Below are 18,949 nucleotides of genomic sequence, written 5' to 3'. Positions count from 1 at the left end.
TTTCTCAATAAATATGTATATATATATATATATTCTTTCTCCCTGTTTCACTCTTTTTTCTCTCTCTTTCACAAGCACACACACACACATGGTTTCAACTCAAGTTGTTTGCAGGGGATGATCAAACAACATATCAACCTACTTACTGCAGAGGTGAGGTTGGCCCGGGAGCCGGACAGGCTCCTGCTCAGGTCTACTTTGCTGCTGTCTGTCCCCAGGTAGAAAGGCGGCGAGCTCTTTGTGGGCAAGGAGCGGTTCAGGTTACTTTGGGAGACTGCGGGATAACCAAGACCTGAAGGAAGAGCAGTAAACATGTGTGAGAGAGGGAAGTGGGGATCGAAGGGGAGGTGGAGCACTCTCACACCTGAGCTATTCTTAACACATAATGAGGGTTGTGTAAACGCTTGTGAATTTCACGTGAAATGTAAACAGAATCTTGGCCACCTTGACAGGGGCGTAACACAGGCCCCCGCAGCCCACGCGGTGGGGGGGGGGGGGGGCCTAGCTCCAAGGGGCCCCCTCAGCACTGAACTCTGGCCGGGAGAGCTCCTGATTGAGCCCGGAGGGCGCCCCCCTAAGTACCGTGCATGGAGGCCCCCTCACTTTTCGTTACGCCAGTACACCTTGAGGGTTGCATGCTGGACAGGTGCCTGTGCATGTTGATTACCATACATTTAGGGCCACATTACAGAAACGTTTCACTAGCGCAAATAAGCAGAAACAGAATCTGTGCTGCGTGTTGGGGAATGAAGCAAACCATGCATACTACATAAATGAAGTTTGCACAGCAGCAAAGCATCAAGCAAAATGAATTTGCTCCATTGTTGCTCTCTTTAAACGGTATTAACAAGCTATAAAGTGTGAACAAAAAAATGACGTAGGGGTCAACATCAATTTTTATAAATTTCTCTTTACAAATGCAGAATAATCGTGCAAAATCACTTTACTTTATCAAATAGCTCATTCATAGATTTATTTTCATTTTTTTTTAAATTGCACTGTTTTTGCTTCCCGTGGGTCTCGATGGAAGGAACACAATTGACCCCTTACTAAAGAGCTTATTTTACAGCACAAGAATTGGAGAAAGCTCATTTTTATTTTTCAAATGAGGAAAATGAGACGCGGTTAGAGGCAAAGTTAGTTAGCTTAATTGTTATTTAATTAATGGCAAACATGCTGTACATATGTTTAGCCTATTTTTTAAATAGTTTGTTCACGGACTCCAATTTCACAATTACAATCTTTGGAATAAACATATCACTTATTAGCAAAAATTGGGATATTTCAGTATTTCCATCATTTCTGAGGATTAAATGAAAAAAAATGGTGTGAATTTGCGTTATTTGAAACTTTGAGAAATGTCGCATAACACATTTCTCTTGAATAACTAAAATTTCATCCAGGACTATTTACAACATGTGTCCAATGTATTTGTGATTGATACCCCCACTGGCCTCCCTAAAGCACCCCTATTTTGAGATATTGACGATATTCCTGAATCCTGGTGGACTCAAGAGTGCGGGTCACTCATCTCTCCAGGACTTTGGTACAAAGTGGATGGTCGGGAATTCTCTTAAATTCTCTCAGCGGATCCAACGACTTCTCCGGAGAACACAGCGCAGAGCCGCGTCTCATGATTTTAATGTCATTCCTGGAGCCTCCGCGCCATTCGCACAATTTGATTGTGCAAGGCAAGGAGATGGTTAATTGAAAGAAAAAATATGCAGGTATGGAAGAACTATATGTGGTTTGGGCAGAAAAGGGCCTGAAAACGCTTGTCTGCCATATCCATTAATAAATTTAAACGCTCACAATGTAGACCCTGAACTCACAGTCCAGTTGTCCACCGTGTGTGGTTAATCGTTTGCACTTTCTGACCCCACAGAGAGCTCCATTTGACCAATGTCAGGGTTTGCTGGTGTTTACTCCCACAGGGGTCATGTTGGAATTGTCCTATTGGAGCCACAATAAGACTGATTTAGATATGCCAGAAATCTATCTATAGTGGCACTGTGGGCATAAAACAATGGACTGGAATGTGGCCGTGTAGTTACTAGTGACCGAGATTATGTCACGCGTTCCATCCATCACCTTTTTGTTTTCCTCCATGTCAGATGGGAGCGGCTCCAGCAAGTAACTACTGACTACATTCTGGTATTTGTAGTCATACATTTACAATAAAAAAAAATGGAAAAACTTACACACAGCTCTACGCAATGACAATATGAGGACTAGATAAGAGCCTCACAGCGGGCATGGTACCACTCGAGGTCTCTAAAAATAATATAAAATTATAAAAAATATAAAATAAATTCAAATAAGTGTCTTTTTTAGATTCTGGATATTTATATGTGCAACACATCAGAGCCTCCTCACTTCTTGATTTCCGCAAGAAGCTGAATACCTGCCCCTTCGTAAAAGCACCTTGGGGACCACAAACCTACACACCTGCCCAAGCGCCTGGATACTCTCTCGGGTGATTAGTGCACTATACAAATCAACATAACATAATGTGTCAAAGCGCTATAAACTGCCCGTTTGCTTGCATCCTGGCAATATATAAAGGATGTAAATACGTAAGACACTGGGCGTGGCTCCCTTTGTCATGTTCGGATGCACTCAGGAGCTGGTAAACCTGTAGACTCCAGCAGAGCCGGTAACCTGCGGCCGGGCCAGGTGCGCAGACGCGGAGCCAGGGATCGGGTTCCCTGGTCCGTGAGAAGTGTGGGGCGGGTCCCAAGGTGTTTTGATAAATCCCTAACAGATGGCATTCTCATGAGACAAGCAAGGGCTGACTGTGTTTTGATTCTACAGACATTACCTATAGACTGACATGCTATAATGTCAAGGAGTGGGCTTCTAGCTTCAACGAGAAGGGGTGGGGGGGGGCGCTAAAGATTATTTATATAGGGGTAGTGTGAAAAATGTTGAGCATTATTTAAAAAATGGGGCATCACTAAGAGACCTTTATAAAAGGTGTGGTTTACATAGCTGTGGAAGGGTCCTGGCAGGTGTGGATAAATGTTGTCTATTTGCTGCGCTGTCTCTGTCTTCTGCGCATGCGCGGTGTCTGGGATGTGGCGCATGCGTAGACGACTCTGCATTCTGTTGTGAATGCGACTCAAGAGCACGACCTGCACATTGTGGCCTTTGTGTAAGTGCACCATGCAGTGCTTAATTTGTAATAAAAAAAGAAGTGCCAGGGCCCCCATCAGGCGGCCACCGCAGCTTGCACCCCCCATTGCCCCTGCCTGCACTGGCAATAACAACTACTAACCATGAGACGCCTACCAGGGTGACATCTTGGACTATTCCAGGCCGCCCAAAGCTATACGAATGGCTTGGGTGGAAGGTATTAGTCATTTTTAATGTATAAATAATTATTAAACAATTGTTGTTGCGCTCATTTCAAAATTATACAGACAGCGCCACCGTGTGGTGTGCTGTCATAAGTACCAGTGCTGACATTTAAGTGGTGGTGCCGAGCACCAGGAACCACCAGCTCAAATTAAGCACTGGCACCGTGTGCATGCCTTTTAAAATCAACCTCTGATGTGTGGTTGCCGCGCTTCCTCCGAAGAAGAAAAGTGCGGTTAAAACACTGATGTTTGTTGGAGATACTTTCTTTGGGCATCTTTTAGAGAGAAAAAGCAGAAGCAGGAATACATAGAAGTGTTTCTCTCTTGCAGTCTGTGAAGGGGAACTCGGTCTACATTCAAATGTCACCGCTGACCACTTCCACTAGGCTGGGAAGACAGCTCATGGGGTTAATGCACCTTGACACAGAGTGCGATAGAAAGAGTGGGGGCAATGATGCTGAGCGGCGGGGAGCAACGATGAGTAGGGAGGGGGTGGCAGGGCGACAGAGAAGCTGAAGGGTGTAGGTAAAAAAAAGTAGAAGAAAAGCCAAGCAGCACATGGGGGAGAGAGCAAGGAAAACATGCACTCATTGAGTGCTGAGAAAAGAGAGAAAAAGTAGTTCTGTCATGTCAGCTGTGGAAACATTTTCCCTGTGGACAAAACCTTTCACCTAGACACCTTCAATGTTGGGAGCCTACCCACCTGTTCTCAATTTGGAAAGAGATTTATTCCTGCCTTTAACAGGAGAAAATCTCCAATAATTATTTTTAAAAATGTACAACAAGTCATTCCTGTCCTGTAACGTCCAATGCCTGCCCCTGGGATTAGTTAAGTGCACACAAAAACTTCCAGTGAAGAATACCATTGTGGCATGTAAAACAAACTTTTCTCAATTAGAAAAGACAAGTTTGTAATTGTAAATATGGCTATTTGGCAGTGGCAATCTGAATTACCTGAGCAAGTAGCTTTGGATATCTGCTTCATAAAGTTACGGTCAGTTTCTTCTATAGTTCAGTAATTTGCTTTTTTTTGTTTATTGGAAATAACTTGTGTTTTAAAAAAAATGAATTTTATGTATTATGTCATGCAGTGTTCATTCCTCTTTGTGTCACTTTTTCACATTTCTGTTTCTTTTACATTTGTACACTGCAAAGAAGCCTTCGATTTCATTGACTCTTTATAAAGTGTTTGTAATAAAAATTAAAAGGAAGTGTGGGAAATGACGTGGAAGTATATGTAATATTATATAAGGTGGATTTGTAGTGTGCTGCTTGTCACCTGTGAGGGTAACCAGGCGCTGAAATAAAACCCCTACTCTTTCCCCCACAGGTTTTAAGGGCCCACACTGCACTTGCCTTCTCATTACAGGGTCAACACCGCTGCTGGAAACATCCATAGGGGCATTTACTGCAAATCGCAAGTGTAAGGATACCTATTAAGTGTGTCTACTTTCTCCATGTGAATGTACCTACCCGACATAGTCCACGACACATTCCTCCACATATATCGGTAAAATCACCAAAACGGATCACCATTACGGTTTCCCTTTTTGCTGCATTTTTCCGCCAACTTAGCATGTACCAACCGGCAAATATGTTTTCATGTGATGATGATTTTAAACCAAATCATGCTAAGACTCTTTACGGTATGTTTGTTTGTCCTAAATGTTGTATGTCCAGTAATGCTTGGAGAGGGACCCCCCTCCCACACGTATGGCACCTTAGCGCGTGCATCACATTTTAGATCACACACTCACTATAAGTGTAAATCTCACCTCCACATAGTTTATGGTCCTGAGGAAAGCCAGTATTAATGAAAGGCCTGGCTGAAACATGTAGACAACTCACAGCATGCAGGAGTCCCTAACTGTTACTCCACCCACATCCATTGCCTTGTTTTTTATTGCTATCAGAGGCCCAGACATTAAAGATAACCCTCTGGGGACTGGCACCACTGAATAGCTTTTAACATTTCACTTTTATATCACCTTCACTGCTCACTCAGTAAAATACCTGCTCTGCTGTAACACAGGCGTTGTAGCACACCCGGGACACATTCGGTGTCACTGGGTGGGCCCGATGATGAGGTATGCCACCAACTAGGTTGGTGGGTGAGGGCTTCATAAGGAAACCAATCATTTCCCCTTTTCTTTCCCATACAGTCCTGAGTCCTGTATCACATACAAATAGGCTAGCCCACTTTTGATTACATATTACTTTATGTTTGCCAGTGGGTTACCACTACCTTTATGTAGTCTGTTGGACCTGGCCCCACGGCGTGGTCCTAACCCTCCCCGCATGGCGGGCCCAGGACGACAACGGCCCTCCATCAGACACCGGGCGCCCCTTGGCCCGACCTTACACGAACTACCAACGAGAGCAACCCCCCTGACACGCCACCGCTCTCCTCCCCTGGAACATGGCGGACCCGCACCTCCCCAACCCCACCGGCCCGACTCCATCCTGGGGCCATCACGTTACAAGCACGAGGCCTCGTCCGACTCCATCTTGGAGCACCACATCCCGAGCACGTGGCTTCGGCCCCGGCCAAGGCCCCAGCGAAGCCCCGACATCGAGGCATCAAGATCCCCCGGGTGGTAGAGTGGCCACTCAACAGGTCTTAGAGGAGGGAAGTTTCGATGGCCTTCCAGTCGTCCCCGGACGCCTGGTATCGATCGCCCTCCGGCCTCCCTGGGCGCTGGCTCCACCCCCCTGCTGGGTGTCTGGACACCATCATCCCGGCCCCTCTGACCCCCAGGCGAGAGGGTCCGGACATCAAGGGACCCCAGTCCTATATCTGGGCCAGCCCCGGAGTAGGACGGCAGTTGTATCCTGGAGTTGAGAGCCCTGCTGATGCTGTCGCGGCTGACCCCGAGACGAACTCCTTTTCCCCTGAAACCTGCAACCACCTTTGGAGCCTGCTGGCGCTGCCGCGGTCCATTGTAGCTGAACCATCTTGGGAGCCTGCTGGCGCTGCCGCAGTCCATCTTAGCTGAACCATCTTCGGAGCCTGCTGGCGCTGCCGCGGCCCATCTTAGCTGAACCATCTTCGGAGCCTGCTGGCGCTGCCGCGGCCCATCTTAGCTGAACCATCTTTGGAGCCTGCTGGCGCTGCCGCGGTCCATCTTAGCTGAACCATCTGTGGAGCCTGCTGGCGCTGCCGCGGCCCACCCTCTCGGAACCCCTCAGCTCGAGGATTGAGAGCTGTGCGCAGGGTATCCCTTCCGTCCGCAGGACAAAGACTATCCCGCTACCCTGTCCCCTATTTACGAGACTTTCCAGACCCCTCCATCTGCCTGTACCTATCGCTGAAGACAAACAACCTTTTATTCTTGATAAAAGCCTAAAGAACTTATCCTCCTGTGTGGTGTCCATTTGTAGTGGTGTGATTACTCTGCTGTACGAACCTAGGAGGGGACCCTCACCCAGGAGGCCTCTCGCTAACGCTCGGCTACTTCTCGACGGAGGGGTGGACCTAGGGGTGGTCAGTCAGACATCTTCTGCCTCCCCTGGGACCGCCTTTCTAACATAGTCTGTGGTAATGTTTTGCGATTGGATTTCAGTCACAAAACGTAAATTGATCCCACTTAAAATTGAAATTTGGAAGTGACGCCCTAATCACGCCCCTTCCATATAATGATTGGATATGTAGTTGCAAACCAAAATTGCTATTCGGTAATATGTTACCGAATTGCAGTTTGTGCTTGCTGCATACCAAAAGGCCTTTTTAGGTCTCGAGCTTGCGAGAATATAGGGGCTTATCCAGAGCTTAACCAAACTGGCGATTTCATGCAGTGCCCGTGAAAAGCAAGCTCAATGCGCAAGCGCATTGACATAAAACGCGCGTGCACATCAAAGCCAGCCATCTGTTCCCCAGCTTGGTGCCTCCAGCAGCTCTTCAAAGGTATCCGCTCCGCCCCTTGCTGCATCAAAGGCTTTCATTTCGCGGCCGCGTTTTTTTTTTCCCCTGTTGTGCCGCCCGACTTGTTCCAACTGTCTCCCTCGTGTACCTCTTTTCCGAGGTGCTCCGTGTTAACTCTGTCATTATGTGCTTTCCCCCTCCCTCTCGATGTAGCATTTGTCCTTTTGTACTCTCGGCCGCGTTTTTTTGCCACCCGACTTGTTCCAACTGTCTCCCTCGTGTACTTCTTTTCCGAGGTGCTCCGTGTTAACTCTGTCATTATGTGCTTTCCCCCTTCCTCTCGATGTAGCATTTGTCCTTTTGTACTTTCGGCCGCGTTTTTGTGCCGCCCGACTTGTTCCAACTGTCTCCCTCGTGTACCTCTTTTCCAAGGTGCTCCGTGTTAACTCTGTCATTATGTGCTTTTCCCCTCCCTCTCAATGTAGCATTTGTCCTTTTGTACTCTCGGCCGCATTTTTGTGCCGCCGGACTTGTTCCAACTGTCTCCCTCGTGTACTTCTTTTCCGAGGTACTCCGTGTCAACTCTTTCATTATGTGCTTTTCCCCTCCCTCTCGATGTAGCATTTGTCCTTTTGTACTTCCCACCCATGCGTTCACACCTGTGCACTTCTCCCTACCCGCTTGAGGTTAATTTTTCACACATTTCTCCTCCTCACCCGCATTCAATATCACCTTGGCCGGATGTTGCCTCTGTTTTATGCAAACTGCTATCTGGAGGCAATTATCTACAAAAAACCATTTTTGGGGGGCAAAAGCCTAATTACGTAAAGGGTATTTAGATATTGCACACCGCACAACCTAAGCTCTAATTATTGCATTTCTATGTGATGATCTTGTTTCTGTATGTGCCCTTTCACATTCCTTTTTATCTATATTTTTTAATTACCACTCCAAGCGCATACACCATCTTGGTAACCCATTCACACCTATAAGTCTCCATGCTGGGACCACCATAGTAAGTGAGCTGACTGCCCGCTCACTCCGGTGCACTTCACTGCACCACGGAACAGCACTCTCCAGTTCCCCCCATGCTCGGGACCAGGTTGTAATTTTGGGCTAGTCCCGCCTTGCCTGTACACACCCCCCTCACCCCTTCACGTCCGTTTCCCCTGCACTCCTCCACCCCTCCCTTTTCGCCTCCTCCCGAGCCATGCGACCCCCCACCTCCCTCACCCATCCAAACTGCGAGCCCAACTCCGCCCCACTGAAACCTCAGGCCCTTTCCCCACTCTCCCCAATTAGCCCCTCACTATGCCGAAAGCTTGTTGAAATTGCAAATTGTAAGATTTTGCATTTGTGAACCTCAGAAGACTTAGTACATTTACCCCTAAGTTACTTAATTTGTAAATTTCATTGTTTTTATTTTATATAAAAGGGCACATCTATATTTTATCTGTAACACTAAGGGAGTTTTTAGATACAATAGAAATTTGGATATAAAATGATTACATTTTTTCCTTCTTGATGGCAATGCTTTGTGAAAGTTCTGAATTTCAGATTCCTCAGCATAGGTTTCTACTTTCAATACTGCCACCTAGTGGTGAAGAGTGGAAATATCCTACAAACATGCACATGTATCTACACAAAGTGGCTGCTTATATCAGAGGTTAATGCACCTGAGGGTGGGGACCCCGGGGGGTGTCGGGGTGGAAGAGGGGGTTTTGCACCTGCAGGTTTGTACTGGAGAGGAAGGCTTGAGTTCGGTGGGAGTCCATTCGGGGCGGCGTCGTTACCAGTCAGCGGGGCAGACGGGAAGGGGAGTCCGTGGCTGGGCAGTGAGCTTGGCTGAAAAAGAAAGATCTGGTTATCACAAGGGACACAGGGTACAGCTCCTCACTTTCAGAATTTCATAAAGTACTCAACTTGATAGCTCCTAACTGAATCCACATCGATTCATGCGCGATTGGGGGTGGGCGAGCCACTGAAGGTTCAAGCGAGACTTGAGCCAGATGCTCGGCACTGGCTCACCCGAAGTACTCTTGAAGCTCGAGCCGAAGACGAGCCGAGCTTTCAAGAGGCTTCTGCCTGCCACACACTCTCTGAACTCATGCGCCTTGAATTAAAAAAGGAGCGAGAAAGAGATACTCATCAAGTGGCTGGACTGCACAATGCTTAATCAGAATACCTGGTATCAATCCTGGCTTCCCCATTTGACCAAATTGTGTGATCCTAGGCCAATAGTTTATTTCAGTGTACCTCCTTTTTATATGTCATCACATAAAAGAGGGAAACATCCTTTACAACGCAACTTTTACCATGCAGTGCCTTTACGACGCAACTATTACAACGCATGTCATTACAACGCATAGCGCTGGGGGGCGCTCTAGGATAGGGAATAGATTTAATTTACTATCCAACACCTTCCCTACTATCCACGGGGACTGGAGTTGGAATAGTAAATTCAACTATTCACTATCCAGAACCCCTAAGCACTATGCGTTATAACAGCATGCGCTGTAAAAACTGCGTTGTAAAGGCATGCGTGGTAAAAGCATGCGTTGTAATGTCATACATCCCATAAAAGAGCACCTTGAAATAGGCGAGCTCAGATGTACGCTGCACAAAGTCCTCTTGTGTTTGATTTATAAACTATAATGTTGTTCGTGTATAATCTAGAATCTAGGCCACAAACAACGTGCACAGGACAACTGACATGACTCGTAGTTCACTAATGTCATTGTCGTCAACGCGGGGGCAGAATGTCCCTAAGCTCACTTAAAAAAAAAATCACCTTTAATAACTGCTTCTCAATGTAGTGATGTAATCTGATGTACTAAAGTGAAACACCTCTGTGTGCTACAGAAATACACTTTTTGGAATTTCCAAGAGACTTTATCATATGTATATATGACGTATATTGCACGATTTACATTGCAAGCATTTTCAGTGCTTGCCTCGCGCATGGGCACTTAGAGACAAGTCAGACTCTAGGCTCAGCTTTGTCTCAGTTCTACCTGTTAATTTGTTGACTTGGCCACATCTAGTGAATTAACAAAGCTCCATTCTCCCCAACAAACCTCTTGGTCTCCTGCCTCATTTAGAAGTGGAGGAAATGCTGTTTCGTATGGACAAGCCTAGGCTGGCTCAGCCGCAGGAAGCCCTTGACCGGTGCTAAGTCGACCACAGGGCGCCGGGTCACAGCAGCGGAAGCGGTGGTTAATTTGTAAAAAAAAATAAGTAATGGGGCTCTTGTCAGGAGGCAGCTTGCACCAGTCCATTTCTCTTGTTAGCGCCGCATAAAACAAAGCAAACTACTACCCATGAAAATTGGGAGAGGATGTGGCATAATGGTCAGAGCTGCTGACTTTGGAGCTGCAGAACCAGGTTAGAGTCTTGGTGTGAGCTAAACATCCTGTGATTCTGAGCAAATGACTTAATCTCCCCGTAAATCAATGTGTTCTTAACTGGTGCTCATGAAAAGGGCCAGTGTTGATGATTAAATGCCGGTTCTGAGCACCGGAAACCACTTGCTCAAATTAAGCACTGAGCAGAAGCCCTGGCCTGTTTAAGGTGGGGCTTCCGCTACTTATTTATCATGTCATGGACTGTCATGCGATGCAAAAAGAAAGAAATGGCCCTAAGGCACAGGGAGAAAACTCCCTGGAAAGGGATGCTTTTTTTGTTTATCAGAAACAAACCCCAACTTTGGGGTTGTTTCTGAAAAAACAACAAAAAGAAATGCATAGTGCACCTCAACATTGTGGGGGCTTGCTTGAAATTAAATTTTGCCAAATGTGCTTCTGCCACAACGGCTGACGCAAAGAGATCGCTGGGCTGGCCAGGTGGCTCTCCGCCAGCTGGGGGAGGGACCAAGCCTTCGGCGACTCGGCGGCCATCTTCTAACACTTAACGATGCTCTAATTAACTCCTAATCTCTTCGCTGATACCATTAGGAATATAGTAATAATTTAATGAGGTGAGCAGCAAATGAGCTGCCCATGTGTGGGCCCAGATAAATTTAGCAGATAGAAACAGCTCCCTCCAAAGTGCCTTTTCCACCCAAGAACCGTCAGACCTCTTTGTCAATCTCTACCCAATAGGAGATTAAAGGGGAGCTTCCCCGACAGCTAGACATTGTCCAGGTTTAGGGAATAGACTATTAGAATAGTGAAATAGTGGCCAGAAAATACACATTTTTTAGCTTTCCCCACGGTATTGATCTCTTGCAATGTTGTGATTTCTTTGTGGCCTCCATAACAGGCCCGCGCTTCGATTCCCCCTAAAAGACCGGTGCTTCTTGTGGGTGCAGCAGAAACCTTCCAACTTCCTCTACTTACATAGAGCCGGTGGCGAGCCGTGGTTAGGTCCACCCCTTCGTTCAATTTCCGGAATTTCTCCAGGTGCTCCAGTCCCATTTCTGCTTCTAGATCCGGGCTGTCAAGCCCCACCCCTTTCCGTTTGAGGGTCTGCAGGGAACGGAAACAAATCAGACTAAAGCAAGTGGAATGGTGATCTCTCCCCCAGAGAAACCCTCTACAACATTAGCATCCACCCTACACAACTTAAAAAATAGGTGCAGCCAGTAAACATTTTCTGAAGTTTTCACATTATCTTAAGTCCTCCAAAAGCAATGCAATCTTTCAGTGATACATGTAAAAAAATAATCTCTGTGTAGAACTTAATATTGCTATGCAATATTCTTCCTGTACCGGAAAACTAGCATCTTGGAGCCGGTTCTGGTATATCTCCCCTCGTCAGCCAGGCTCCCTTGAATTCGGTGGCATATTGAGCACAGGACCCACGTCTGGGCATACCGTTTCCACTTAGGGTGACTACAGCAACATAAAAAGATGATGGACGGAATGCTGAACATTGTCAAATATTCAACCCAGTCACAGATCTGGGGTTAAAACCCTGGCTAGCCTGGCTGATGAGAGGTGATAACCCGAAACCTGCCCCAGGATAGGGGCTGCTGTGCCTTACCTACAGTCCTATGCACATAGCCAATCCACCCGGCATCTTCTACATCCCTTCGCTGTGGTGTGTACACTTGTTTGCTAATTACCCTTCCTGTGGTATCCCTTTTCTGTAGCAAATGTGGCGTTGCTAACTATATATGTGACTTGTCATCCCTATCTACCGGACTCTTCTCTTCACTTTTGTCCTGCTGGGGAGAGGCTGGATCTAGATGCAGTGTGAACTGTGCTTCTAGTTTCCCTGAAAATTGTGAGTCTTCTACCCTTGTTTGCTGCCAGGGTGTACTCGCATGTTTTGGCTTTGGTGATAATGGGTGACCTCGTGGGTAGCTTTCGGAGAGTATGGAGGGGTTCCAACTTCAGGGTTCTCAAATCCCACTGTGGCTTCTTGTAGCTGGGTACAAACTGAGGTGGCGTAGTGAGCAAAAGAACGATGGATTAACCCAAGATCTTTTGACTGGGAGTAAGTGGTTGAAAAGTTTCATCACTCCGTCCATCAACTTGTTGTGTTTGCTATGTCCGCCCTGAGTAGCCAAGGGTATGCCCTGACGACGGTCCCTTGCTCACTGTGCCACTGGATTCAAGCTAGCCTGGCTGATGAGGAGTGAAACCCTGAAACCGGTCCCAGGATGCCTCTTTTCCGGTCCAGGGAGGACATGTACTGACAGTCCATGCTGGACTATTCCCATGAGGAGCTGGGTCAAGCCAGATTTGCATATGGCTGGTGTGGCATGGTGAGCAATAAAAATGGTGGATTAAACCCGGATCTTTGTAACTGGGGGTGAATGTTTGACAATGTTCAGCGTTCAGTCAACCATCTTTTTGTGAACTCAATATTGTACACGCACAGAAAACCATACTTGAGGTAACTACAGGGCCATGATGTTGCACAATCTTTAACGTTTTGAGTGTATGTGCTGACATGTGCTGAAAGTGCCTATGAGTGTACCTGTTAGTGATTTCAGTACTTGTGTTTATGCATGCCTTCATATGTGCACTTGAGCATACATGTTCCTGTGTGTGTTTACATTTCTGTGTCATTGTCACCGCCTACATTTATGTGCATGCATGAGTTTGTATATCTCTGTGTGGGTACACTTGTAGAACTCATGCAGATGCGTAAAGTGTAATATCTTATTGACCATATGTCGGGTCTTGGACCAGGGTCAACGGACTCGATAATTCTCGCCTCAGTGCCTACTCTAACCAGGGAACACACTCGGTAACTCTGGGCATTAAGCTTGCCTCATCTCTACAATGGCCCCCCACCGACGCCGGGGATGCCTGGTTTCACCCTGGAGATACCCAGAAAGGGAGCATCTCACAGGGAAAACCAGGACGGGTTCCCCAGCGGTCTACAGCGCCAGGACACTCGGGTAGAGTAACAGTGCGCTTTACAAGTATCCCACATTTACATTTACATTTACATATGTTTTTGAGTGAAAATACATGTTCCTGTGGCCAAAGGGACCTGTTTTTCGTGTGAGTTACTGTAGCAAACATTTCCTATCCAGAGAAGACAAATGCTGTTTTTCTCCATTTTATTGACTTTTTTTAACTATTTGTTTTTGTATCAGGACAGGCTTGGAGTCCCCAATCCACTGCCACCCTCCTTGCCTTTTTACCTGTCCAGTAACCTGTTCCAAATTACCCGATCCCATACATGAGTTCAACGTGTCTTGGGTGATTGTCACAGCGGGTACCATAAGACATCCAACCGTACACCTACCTCCAGGATGTCCGAGTTGGTTCGGCTCTCGTGGGGCTCACTGTACTCGGTGTACTTGAGCAGCACTTTGTCCATGTCGGTGCTGGCGTACTGGAAGAGCCGGCTCGTACTGTTGAAGATGATGAGTGCGATCTCACAGTCGCAGAGGACACTCAGCTCATATGCCTTCTTCATCAGCCCAAACTTTCTCTTGGTGAAGGTGACCTAAAAAAATCACATCATGAAATCGACAGGAAGGGGCACATCTGGCCTAGAGCTTCACTCAATAATGACCCTAGGAAGAGGGGCGTCTGCTAGAGGGGTGACCAGGAATCCTGGACATGAAATGGTGGATTTTTATAGAAAGAAGGCACTCTGCCTCCTATATTGTAACCATGGGTGACAAATTAACAAAATTGTGTTGTGATAATTGGTCCTGAGACAAGACATTGCTGGTGGAAAAGAGGACATATGTGGTTCTCAGTAGGTGTAAAACAACCAAATATATTTAGGGTAACATATGACCATTTCGGTGTAATTATTCTATCAATGTAGCCCGCGATGTGTGTGCGTATAGGGATCAGGTCTGTTCCCAATTGGGTTAGTTGTTTCTGGATTAAATGCTGCCAATCCATAAAGTCATTCAAACCATATTTCATTGTATTGATTACGGAGATCCATTTCAGTTCAGTTGAAACTATGATCCTGTTTGCTAATGAAGATGCACTAATTAGATTCTATACTATATCAATCTTGGTATGTTTATTGTTTGCCTGATACTATGCTCTGTAAATAGTTATACAATCCGTTTCAAATCCAGCTGTGGTTCCACAAGATGCGCCCTTACTGTTGTTTTGGTTTGTCCCTCTCATCTCACTTTTGCATTAAATTAATTGAATACAAGTTCCTCCTGCCCCTTAAAACAACATCTGGAAACACGCCAGCTCTTAATAAACTTTTCAACCTTAGATTTGATGGGTTGGGGCTTCCTAAAAGGTCCTTTTCAAGGCCCCATCTAAGGAAACTATGGCTGGATGGTGGACTTCTAGTCGTCAGTGGTTTGACTATGAATTTCCAGTCGGTGGGCACACTATTTACAAATTTGATCATGCAATGATTTCAAGGACTTTTAGGTGATGCAGTTTTCCTTTATAGAACCCATGATGATCAGCAGTGGGCTGTCAAATTCAGCCCTGGAGCCAAGCCTGATTGTCAGAATAATCACTGGTGCATTTTAAAAAATATTTAAATTCATAGTTGGTACATTTGTCTAATGCGGATTCCTCAAGCTTTGTTAAGGCATTTATAGATCAATGCTGTAGCCCGCCGGGTTTAGGACTTGACGTAGGACAGAGATCTCCTTGGTGAATAACAGCTCATGGTGTCTTGGCCTTAAGCAGAGGTTGCATTTCAAGTTTGGACATTGCAGACTTATTAGAATTATCCAACTGCTTGAAAATTCTAAAACAGACTGAGATTAGCACAGGGGGGGTGCAGTCACTTCTGAGGGAGTTTCCTCCCTACAATGTAGGGAATCAGTTGACCACGGGTTTCAACGTGTAGTGTAGAGCCTACGACCCTCCTTTGGGGGGGTACAACCAGGGTTTTAGCTTATGTCCTTTTTTTTTTGTTTAAATCGTTTTTATTAACCTTTTTTGCTTGTCTTGCACATTGATCAGTAAAACATTACAGTCAGAGCAGCACTCATGCAACAGATGGGAAAAAAAGGAGAGAATTAACTACCAGTAGCAAAGTACACATTGGCTAATAACAATATAACAATGCAATTCAGGGTGTGTTAATTACAACCAAGCTTGTGGCAATATCTCAAGAAGGACAAAGTGGTGCTGCTAAGTCTATACATCAGGTAGTATGCGAGTAGTGTAGGAACAGTGCAGTTCAAACATAACCTGGGACATAGGGTGCAACAAAATGAGGACAACGAAAGCGAAGGAAGGGTAGGGGAGAGTCGCATAAGACCTGCCGCCATATCTAAATTCGCTGGAGGGCCTCAAACGCCTCTAAGACTTACTGGTAGCAGGATTCCGTGGCACAGGGGCGGTGACTGCCCGAGTGTCGGTGTTATTCCACATTCATTAGCTTATGTCCTTTTTATTTCAATAAGTAAGTACGGTCCTTGAAAAATTATTTTCACATGTATGATCTTCAGCACTCCTGATCACTAAAGGGACCATTTGGACATGTGAGTAAGTACTAAAAATGAACTTAGATGAAAACAGTTACAAAAGTTTTTCCCCACACTTATTTAAAAAAAAATATATATTTTGTAAAGTTTAACTGGTGTATATTATTACCTAAAGTTTCAAACGTAGAGCTTGGATACAAGTATGTTTTTTTCAGAAAATGTAATGTATTTAAGACTATTTATAATTTCCTTCTTAAGTTAAACCTTTTGGAAAGGGATATTTTGTAAATAAAACATTTTGGTGTAACGCAAGAACAGGAGTAGATGTGATTAATGAGATTACGTTATGTATGGTTTAGTGTCTTGGGAAATCAATTTGTTTGACACACCATGGCTGTCAGCTGCCATAAGTCTGATAGTGCAGTTTTCATTTTTATCTTATTTCTAATATTGGGACTTTTACATCTTATAGGACAGCTTGCATAGTGGTGAAGATTGTCCTCAGGGAACTTTTCAACATTGTTTCAAATGTTTAATAGAATTGAACAATTCATAAAGAGTGTAACTTTTTTACAATTTTCAGGATAACATCTTGCAAGAATAGATTATGCAGGAAACAACTCTACAAATATTCAGTTTTAGCAGAAGAAGAGGCTTGCAACTTTTGTTTTCAGCAAAATTACTTTTCGAACTCTTTCTTGCAATTCTCCCTGACAAGTGAAATGTTGCAGCAGGGAGCAGCAGCAGCACTTTACCCTCATATGAAATTCCCAGTGCTCAATTTGAGCCGGTGGTTTCCGGTGCTCGGCACCCGCACTTAATTGTCAATGACGGCGCTTGTGACAGTCTGCCACAAGGTAGTGCTGTCTGGCTAATTTAGGGATGACCACAACAACAGTTAATTATTAATTTAATATACATTGAAAATGACTATCACCTTCTGCCTAAGCCATTCTTCTACCTTTGGGGGACTGAAATAGTCTGAATTGTCACTCGTGTAGGAGTGTGATGATTAGTGGTTGTATTGCTACTATTATTGGCAGCACTGGTGGAGGCAATGTGTGGTGCAAGCTGCATTGGCCTCCTGACGGGAGCCCTGGCACTTTTTTTTATTTTTACAAATTAAGCACTGAAGATTACTTGCTTGAGGTCCTCTTACCTGGCGGTTGCGTTGGTCCAGAATTCGAGAAATCTGTATTTTCTTCCGGCCCATTTGGACGTCTTGTTTCAGATATCTTCTGAGAAAAGTTAAAGAAAGCCAGGGAGACAGGAAGAAAAAGATGCACACCTGTGGGGGGCATGAGAGATGGGCAGAGAGAGGGAATGAGAAAGTGTGGGAGGACAAGGAAATCTAAAACATAAAGAAACAGGATGAGGCAATAAGAGGACTGGGAGGCAAGAGAGAATCACATGAGACAGAGAAAGGTAAGAGGGAGAAAGAGAAAGGGCAGATGGAGGTCAGAGGGAGGAAGAGAGACGAAGAGAAAGGTCAGAGAGAGGACAGAGAGAGGAAGAGAGAAGAAGAGAAAGGTCAGAGAGAGGTCAGAGGGAGGAAGAGAGAGGAATAGAAAGGTCAGCGAGAGGTCAGAAGGAAGAAGAGAGAGGAAGAGAAAGGAAGAGAAAGGTCAGAGAGAGGTCAGAGGGAGGAAGAGAGAAGAAGAGAAAGGCCTAGGGTGGGGATAAGGCAGAAAATTAACCTGAGGCACAGAGAGACAAAGAGAGACAGACAAACATAGAGGAAATAAGAGAGATAATGTTGTCACAGGGTGTGACCGATAAGAATAGACCGAGAAAGAGAGTGTTAGAGCAAGATGAACAGAGATAATGAAATGGACCTGGGTGTAGAAGGTCTGAGATGATGTAAGATCAAGCCGGGGTAAAAAGGAAGATGTAAAGAGAGGGGAAGAAGGAGGGAAGGAGAGACAAAGAATGGAAGACAACAAAGAGAACAGAATGGGAGTGAGAGAAGCAAGACAGCGAGAGTCAAAGGAAAGCGAATGAGGGATGGAGATACTAAGGTGTAAAGGACGTGGAGGATGAGAGAGGCAGAGGTGAGGGAGAGAGTGGAGGGAAGAGGTGCGCAGAAGATGATGAATAAAGGGGAGAGAGAACATTAGAAAGAAAGAGAGTCAGAAAGAAGAGAACAAAGAGAAGATGGAATTAAATGAGAAGTTTTAACACAGAGAGGTGTTTACATCAAGGCATTTTGGAGTATCTCAAGGAGTATTCCTGAAGTACTCTTCTACATACTCTTACATACTCCTGTATACTCCTGTAGCATTCTTTTAAATACTCCTACATACTCCTGCATGCACGCTTGCGTACTATATAGCACTCTGATATACTCTTACATACTCCTGCAGTGCACTTTTTCATATTGTTACATACTCCTCTAGTACTCTAATGTAATCCTACATACTCCTGTAGTGCTCTTTGACATATTCATACTTACTCCTGTAGGTCTCTCTTATGCACTCTTGCATGTATTTTTGTAGTGACCGTAAAACGGTTAAAACCTGTTTCAACTGGGAAAAATCAAGAATATGCCATTACACTGAGTACGAATAGAAAGGACGCGCCTCAGTGACCTGCACTAGCAGGGGGTCTTGAGTTGCACCGCGAAGGCAGGTTAGAGTCCATAAAGAGTACCCCCGTATACTACTGCCCATACTCCTAAATATACTACTTCCCCTACCCTTGTATACTTCTGCCCATAGCCCTATATACTTCTGCCCAGACTCCTATATATACTACTTCCCATACCCTTGTATACTTCTGCCCGTACCCCTGTATAGTACTGCAAAAACCCCTGTATACTACACACCTACTCCTGTATACCACTGCCCAGACTGCTGTATACTACTGCACATACCCCTGTATACTACTGCTCATGCTCCT

General features: G+C 45.4%; 1 protein-coding gene across 1 annotated transcript in view; it reads right to left on the bottom strand.

Annotated features, from left to right (window-relative positions):
• The window catches only part of LOC144799315 (myocyte-specific enhancer factor 2B-like), an 18,855-nt gene extending 1,366 nt beyond the window's left edge, over positions 1–17,489 (bottom strand). Inside the window, exons 1-5 of the mRNA XM_078670556.1 lie at positions 17,211–17,489; positions 13,927–14,130; positions 11,559–11,687; positions 8,949–9,066; positions 147–292 (exon numbers count right to left, since the gene is read on the bottom strand). Of these exons, the coding sequence (XP_078526682.1) occupies positions 147–292; positions 8,949–9,066; positions 11,559–11,687; positions 13,927–14,130; positions 17,211–17,264 (651 nt within the window). The 5' untranslated portion in view covers positions 17,265–17,489. The remainder of the gene's footprint in view (positions 1–146; positions 293–8,948; positions 9,067–11,558; positions 11,688–13,926; positions 14,131–17,210) is intronic.
• Positions 17,490–18,949: the final 1,460 nt, after the last annotated feature.

Source organism: Lissotriton helveticus, chromosome 12 (genome assembly GCF_964261635.1).
Source record: "Lissotriton helveticus chromosome 12, aLisHel1.1, whole genome shotgun sequence".
In the NCBI taxonomy this organism is placed as follows: domain Eukaryota; kingdom Metazoa; phylum Chordata; class Amphibia; order Caudata; family Salamandridae; genus Lissotriton; species Lissotriton helveticus.
This window is presented reverse-complemented; position numbering and strand designations above follow the sequence as displayed.